The 7,266-nt window shown below is 40.7% G+C and overlaps 1 protein-coding gene across 4 annotated transcripts in view; it reads right to left on the reverse strand.

Moving 5' to 3' along the window:
* The window catches only part of arhgap21b (Rho GTPase activating protein 21b), a 32,549-nt gene extending 25,793 nt beyond the window's left edge, over positions 1 to 6,756 (reverse strand). For 2 of the 4 annotated variants that reach the window (XM_075483366.1, XM_075483365.1), the window contains exons 1-2: positions 6,543 to 6,756; positions 4,725 to 4,914 (exon numbers count right to left, since the gene is read on the reverse strand). In XM_075483366.1, the coding sequence (XP_075339481.1) occupies positions 4,725 to 4,796 (72 nt within the window). In that variant the 5' untranslated portion in view covers positions 4,797 to 4,914; positions 6,543 to 6,756. The remainder of the gene's footprint in view (positions 1 to 4,724; positions 4,915 to 6,542) is intronic. The other 2 variants (XM_075483368.1, XM_075483367.1) reach the window with 1 other exon arrangement.
* Between the last annotated feature and the right edge of the window lie 510 nt (positions 6,757 to 7,266).

Here is a 7,266-nt window from a genome sequence, read left to right on the forward strand (position 1 = left end):
GCCCTTATGTCTCCGGGGTAAGCCGGTCCCCGTCTAGCGAATCTGATTTAGCTTGTAGTGCACAGGGCAATTTCCAACCCTCTGATCTTTGGACGTGGACAACAGAGGGGCGTGTGGGCCTCCTCACAGACGCATGCCTCGCAGTGTTATCATTGCCACTTGCAGAGATAATACTGTTGTGGCATTCCAGGACAATAAATTCCAGACCAACATTTCTCTCGTGGTTTCTTTTTTGTTCCCATTAAGTAAGAGGCAAAACCTACGATTGGGGAAAGGAACTGACTGAAGAAAGAGAAAACCCGATGGATCAGAGTTGGACTGAAAGAGAATTTTACGGCGAAAAGAAAACTATGACTTGTGAAAAAAAAAAGAAAAAGGACATAAATGAAAGCACGTGCAAGCAACACCCACTTCAACACACACACACACACACACACACACACAAATCTCTTCCTGCCCAGAATTGAATATCTCTCACCTATTTATGAATCACCAGAATGCCAGACTGATATTTGCACTGGGTGAGGCAGCTGGGAGAAGGCATTCTGTGGGCATGTGTTCCTCTGCTGTACGTCCCTCGGAAAATAAAAGTGACCGGGCCTGTGTCCCAGCATGGGGGCACAGATTTCATTCACCAGATTCCAGTTCCCAATAAAAATCCTCAGGCATCCAGCAAAAAAAAAACAAAAAAAAAAAAAAAAAACCCTCAAATATAGATTTTTTTTTTTTTGTGTACTCTACAAAAATCTATGCTTAAAACTCAATACCAGAATGAAATTAGGCCTAAACTTCTTTATGGCTGATTAAAGCATCATCTTAAAACATATACATAAAATGACTGTTTTCAAAGTAAAAAAAAAAAAAAACACAAGTCTACAGTGTAATGACAAATAATATAGTATTTGTACTGGCATTGTAAGTTACATGCCAATTCCACAGTACATGTGGCCATTTTCAAAAAGATTATAAAGTGACTACATCACCACAGAGATTAGAGAGCAAGTAAACCAATACCAACACCACACACACACCACAACTTCTGAGGTCTTGCTACGCGGTGCACATTGACAAATCACCTGGAATTTCCACTGTGTCTATTTTTAGCAATGAAAAAAAAAAAAAAAAAAAACACACACACACTGCAATGTCTACAAAAAAATAAAAAAAATCTCTGCTGACAAAACCGAATGGCATATGACGAGCACCAGATGACATCAGCTCTGAAGACACCATATAGAGATACGACCCCACAATGTGAGGAAACCTAGTTCTCTGTGGGCTGCTAAATTCTACACCACATCCCAGCCAAACCAAACACTGTGCTGTGAAAAGCCAAAGATAATGATACAGAAGGCCACTGGTGAGCTCTGAGTGTTTCAGCCCTGTAGCTCAGTCCATGTCGACACATGGTGCGCATCGTGCACGTCACACTTCTACACGCAGCACACGGCTTGGACAGAAAAGTCCTTTTATCGCTTTTTGTGAGGGATGTCTTACGCAATCCTGCTACTTATTTTGCAATAAATAAACATAATCTACAATAGGACTTCAACCTTAGTCTTGCCACTTGTTGAGTTGAGCAATTGACAAAATTCATACCAATATTTTTAGCACATACAACCTTTGAATCAAATAAAAGAGAAGGTGATGAAGGACGGTAGCGAGTGGAATAATATGAAGAGTGAGAGGCAAAACTAAAATGCCAATCGTGAAAGATTTTCCATTGGATGGCTCGCAACGTACCTTTACTGTGTGGCAAATAACCCACAATATAAGTATGCCACTCTACATGAAATGGAAAGAATACTGAATTTAAAAAAAATAATAATAATGAAATAAAATAAATAAATCCTAAGTCAACGGTCTAAAGTAGCATTTAGCAGATGGAGCTGCTCATACTTCCCCATTCTCTACGGTAGGATAAAAGTACTGCTGTTCATATGTCTAACAAAGTCTTACCAAGGCTGTGAACTCAACATTTCCATTTTTACCAATATATCGCAAATAAGTTAATAAGCTCTGCTTGAATGACATGCTCCCGTAACAAAGATGTTTACTATAAGCTGTCCATTCATTCCATTCTGTTTCATTTGTCTCAGACAATTCACCCTTTAAGCTTGAATGAGTTCTCTAAACAAGACACGGAAAACATCACAGGCTCTTCTGACATGGACGTTTTACTTCGCAGTGCATCTCAAAGCTCATCTCTCGTGTTCTCTCCTGAGACGCTGCAGACCCAACCATAATGCAACAGGAAGTAACAGACTTCGTCTATCCAATTGAGGGTCAATTTTCCCTTCCGATTGCCATCAGTTAGCCATATGATGCCTGTGCAGAGGGTTCTGTAAAAGACAGCCATCTTAAATGAGATAAACAATAAGCTTTGATGAAGCAGAGGTTGTGGGGACAGAGGGGGGGGGGGTCAACAGCTACCCTCCATGGTGCTAAATATGGATCAGGCTTCATCATACAATGCAATTCATATCACCCGACTAACAATATTTTTATTCTGCAAAGAAAATGAAAAGCAGGTATAACCCAGATTGAAAAATCTGTTCATGAAAAAGGAAAGATATTAAAAAGCATTAGCAAGCCTCAATGTAAGAAATCTGTGCTGCGAACTCGATCTCTGACAAGTGGAATCCAAGTTGAGGAAATACCATACACCATTCAGCTGATAAAGCAGACAGACAATCCAGTGTCTGTCTGCTTTATCAGCTGAATACATAAATAAATATATAAAAAAAGCTTCCATCAATGACAAAAACAAATACCCTGATACACATGCAAGATATTCGGTTTCCTTTTAATAAAACAAGGATTTGGGAGCAAACTACAAAAGCAGTTTGTGCTTGACAAATTGTTTTTCTGGTTAAACAAACGTCAAAATGAAAGATGGACCAAATAAAACATTGACATTTCTCTGTGATCCAGCAGAATTAAATCTCGTGTTTGAAGGCAGGGAAACCGTTTCTATGAATAAAAACGTGCATTTATAAACACCTTTCGACAGATCTCAATCGACTGAGCGCGTCACATTTGTTGAGATACATCCGAAAGTGAACATCCACCTGAGAAAACGCTTCAGCCATTTAAGCCACGATGTCAGTTTCCACAAAAATCCCTCGGCTAGAGATTCCAGGGGGGTTTCCGCCTGGAAATTAGCACATGAATTGGTTTGTGTGGGAGCCTGATTAAAGGGACAGCTAAAAGGAGGATTTCCACAGGCTGAGCCGTACCACGGCTCTGCTTTCATCAGAAGTAACCAAAGTATTCTAAACCTCGTCTCTAATGCATTATACTGTTAGTGTCATGTGATGAAAAGTTGTGCAACTTAACCTTTTTACAACACTGAGGCCAGGATGTTGACCAGTATTATGCTTTGGAACAAAAAATAAAAAAAATAAAAAGTTGATCTGCATCAGAACTTCTATGTTCGACAAAGATTAAATCATTTAATCAGTAGTTACACCAGAGCGCCCAGATGGTTGCCATAACCAAAAAGGTAAGCACATCCTCTGAATTTGTTTTCTTATGAGCAACAGAGGGAGAAATACTGGAAAGCATCGCAGGCCGTCTGCTGAGCGACCTCCAACACTGTGTTGCTTGCACAGACTACTTACTGGGTAGGTTTCATATCAAAAGGAGTCCCTACTCATGAGTTACAGTGACAGACTCTCCTTGTAAAATAAATGTAAACAACAATTAAAAAGTTGCTGAGGTGTTATCTGCTCCATTGAGCTCGGGTCAGTAACATAAAAACAAATTGAGTCTATCCAGCTTGTTAAAAGCAGTAACACACTGAGCTTTACGTCTCTCATTAACAACCGATTCGGGCAGGAACAGGGACACCCGAACGTCAAATCAAAGGCGGCAAAAGAAATAAAAGAAAACTCCAAATTCTATAAAAATAGTGTTCATGCTGTTAGTTTTTCAAGCTGCTGTCTAGCATACTACGAAGCTATCCATTAAGGCACCACGCTTTCAGAGGAGCAGATGGCGCCCGGCCCGGTATTACAGGGGTCACAGCTTAGAAAAACTCAATGAAGGGACTTGAACAAACTGCCGGTGCCATTGTCTCCTCCTACTTCCACCAGTAATGAGTTTAATTAAAATTTCAAATCTTATTATATGCTGCTCTGCAACCAAAACTGCTTTTTGATGTGGTCATCTACAACGAACAGCCCCTGCTATTACAGGAGAAAACAGGAGGCGCTTAAGAACAGAAATCAGACGGAGCTAAAATAAATTAGCTCTGTTGGAATAAATGGTGAACAGACAGTAATCACATAGCGTCAATTATAAAGCACCAATCACAAACATACTATAGCACCTCTTAGTCTGTACAATATCATAGGTTTTGCGGTGCTTTTTCTTCTGTCACACACATTTACACACCAAAGGCGACACGTGGTCCAGGGTAGCCAGGAATCAAACCTCCCACCTTTCAATTGGTAGCCTCCTTCTCCTGAGCTACAGTCGGCCCAATAAAGTGCCGAAACACCCAACAAGAGCTGTTACAAGAACAAACATCTGGTTTAAGGTGTCAAAAAAAAAAAAAAATCCCCCCCCCCCCCAAAACCAAACTCAGGGAGGGCGGGCACTGAAGCTACAAATATATATATATATATATATATATATATTTATATACACTATCACCTCTCATTACAAACACCATCAATTTATACAGAAATGAGAAAAAGAATTGGTTCGGCTGAGCTTACCTCACAGAAAGAGGATCTTGCTCGTTGTCGCTCATCGTCTTCACAAGAGGGAACCCAACGTGATGCCATCATTCAACTTTGATTAAAATCCTGAAGTGTAGACGCCCACATCGAAAAGCTCCAGCAGGATGCAAGAATGTACGCTCCACTTTGATTTACACCGCCATTCTCACTGGATGTCTGAGGTCATCTGTTAGGGAGACGGGCAGATTTGTTAATAAAGCGCTCAGCACTGGCAACTTGCACTGTTCGACACTGTGAAAACAGCATGAATCAATACCTCAATTGTTTATAAAGGCAGACCACCCGTGGTTAATTCCAGACAATCAACATTATGCAACAGATTTGAATGAAACTCAATTTTCTAACTGATGCCATTTCCGCCGAGTCTTTAGATAGTTTACAGCGATGGAAAGGGAGAATTCAAAGTAACAATCCATGACACCGCATGATGAAATATGAGTGGAAGCAGGTTAACAAGGTGGCTGACTGAAAATAAATAATAAAGTGCTTCACACGGTGACGGGTGGCGTGTTATCTGGATTCTGTGTTTACAACACAAAGACCAAGTAATATACTAAAATCAGATTACATTAAAAAAATATATATGTCACCGGATTAAAGTTACACTGCAAAAACCAAACAAAAGAAACATGTACACTTTGCAACGGCATGTTTTTGTAAGGATAATCTGATGGGAGCATCTCTAAGTAATGAATACGTCCTTCTGTTCAGAGCACATCTTTTCTCTCAGGCTGACATCAATCCGTTTACAGTAAGTCTCCTCATTCCTGTTTTTAATAATCACACATGGCAGGGTGAGCTTTTTTTCATTATTTACACTGAAAACAAAAGAGGAACCATTCCTTTAGCTACACAGAGATGAGTTCTCAATGTGGACTAACGAGAGCAACAGAAACTTGTGCAGTGAACTGTATGTTGTGAAATATGCCTGCAGTCTGTGTCATGTGCTGTTGTTTTGTAAATATAACGCAGAATGCGACTTATGTGCGCTGAAATTTGTCAAAGAAGGATACACATATATATAGATATTTTTTTCAAAGTTGTTTGGCTGCACGGTCTTTACCCTGAACAAAATAAGTGTTAGCTTTTTGAAATAAACGAAAAGTGAGTCAGAGTTATTCCGATTACATTGCACTTTCTGTCCAACACAACAGATACAATAGAGTCCCTGCAAATCACACAAACTCCCATGGATTGGGACGCTTTTCCTTAAGGTTGGGATAGGGTTTGAAGGCAGCAATATGAAAGAAAAACATATCCGTATTTTGCCAAAAACAATATAGCCTTGTTGTCAACAGGCTGAAGCACAACAACGTGGATAGCCCAGTGTAATGAATGACCAGCAACAAGTGGAGAGGGAGGGAGAGCGGAATAAGCCTTCGAGGACTACAAAAGCTTGTCAAAATCGTGTTTGTCAAGTTTAAGTCGTGTGTGTATGTGTAATAATTTCAAAACCTTGCGTTTCAATATTAAAAAAGATCTTCTTGCGTTTTAAACAGGCAAAACCAGTCACTTGTTGGAGCTCTACAAGGCACGACCACAGCGTGCGGAGCTGTTGTCCTCAGCGCTCAACAAAAGGAGCTTTGCCTTTGTTACTGATCACAAAGTGCCATCACAAAAAAGGCTGAGAAGTCCCGATGAAACACCGTAGTTTCTTTACCGGGCTGTGTTTACAGTATACACTACATGTGAACATCGAAACGTCGGCAAAAGCGACGACCAAATCAACTGCGGCAACAGGCTGCTAGCGGTTAGCATCCGTGCTAGTGTTAGCAGGAGTTTTAACAAAGTTACCTGTGTAGTTGAGAATCGTCATGACGGGCGTCCAACAGTGGCAGTTGTTGTCCATGAAAACGGGTAAGCAGAGTAAAAACATCGCGTGGGCGCTGTTCTGTAGTCTGGCCTTTTCAAAGGTTCATGAAATTTGAGTACAAACGACTTCCCAGTGATTAATCCATACACACTCAGTGGAGGCGCATGGTGCAGTTTTGTAGCTGGAATTTTTTTTCTTTTTCTTCCAGCGTTCCCAACTCTCTGGGAGTCCACCTTCGGTCAATAGGACACTCTCGACCAATCAGGAGCGGTGTTGAATTTAACCAAACCAATCAAACGCGGGTTTACAAAAAGTCACTGCTGTGCTTCTAAAAGGTTGTGTTTTTTAACCGTTCCAATGGAGCTCACCGAGCAGAGGGTGCATACATTAAGATTTACCGGAGGACGAAGAACTTACAAACAGACAGACACACTGAAACACGTCAATGTTACAGTTATGGCTTAAACTCGCCACCTGCAGTGATTTCATATTAACAACAAAGCTGAACGAATAGTCACATGTTGCGGTTCAAAGGGAGGTCGAGCTGGGCATGTGGATGGAAGGGATGTGGAATGCGAGTTCATACTTACTTCAGTGTACATACTCTTTTCTTTCTCATCGTTCTTACATCATTCAACCCCCAAACCAGCGATTACGATAAAGATTGAGAAAGTTTGTTGCTGTAGACTTAAATTCTCAGGGCTC

The sequence above is a fragment of the Odontesthes bonariensis genome, chromosome 14, assembly GCF_027942865.1.
Source record: "Odontesthes bonariensis isolate fOdoBon6 chromosome 14, fOdoBon6.hap1, whole genome shotgun sequence".
Lineage (NCBI taxonomy): Eukaryota > Metazoa > Chordata > Actinopteri > Atheriniformes > Atherinopsidae > Odontesthes > Odontesthes bonariensis.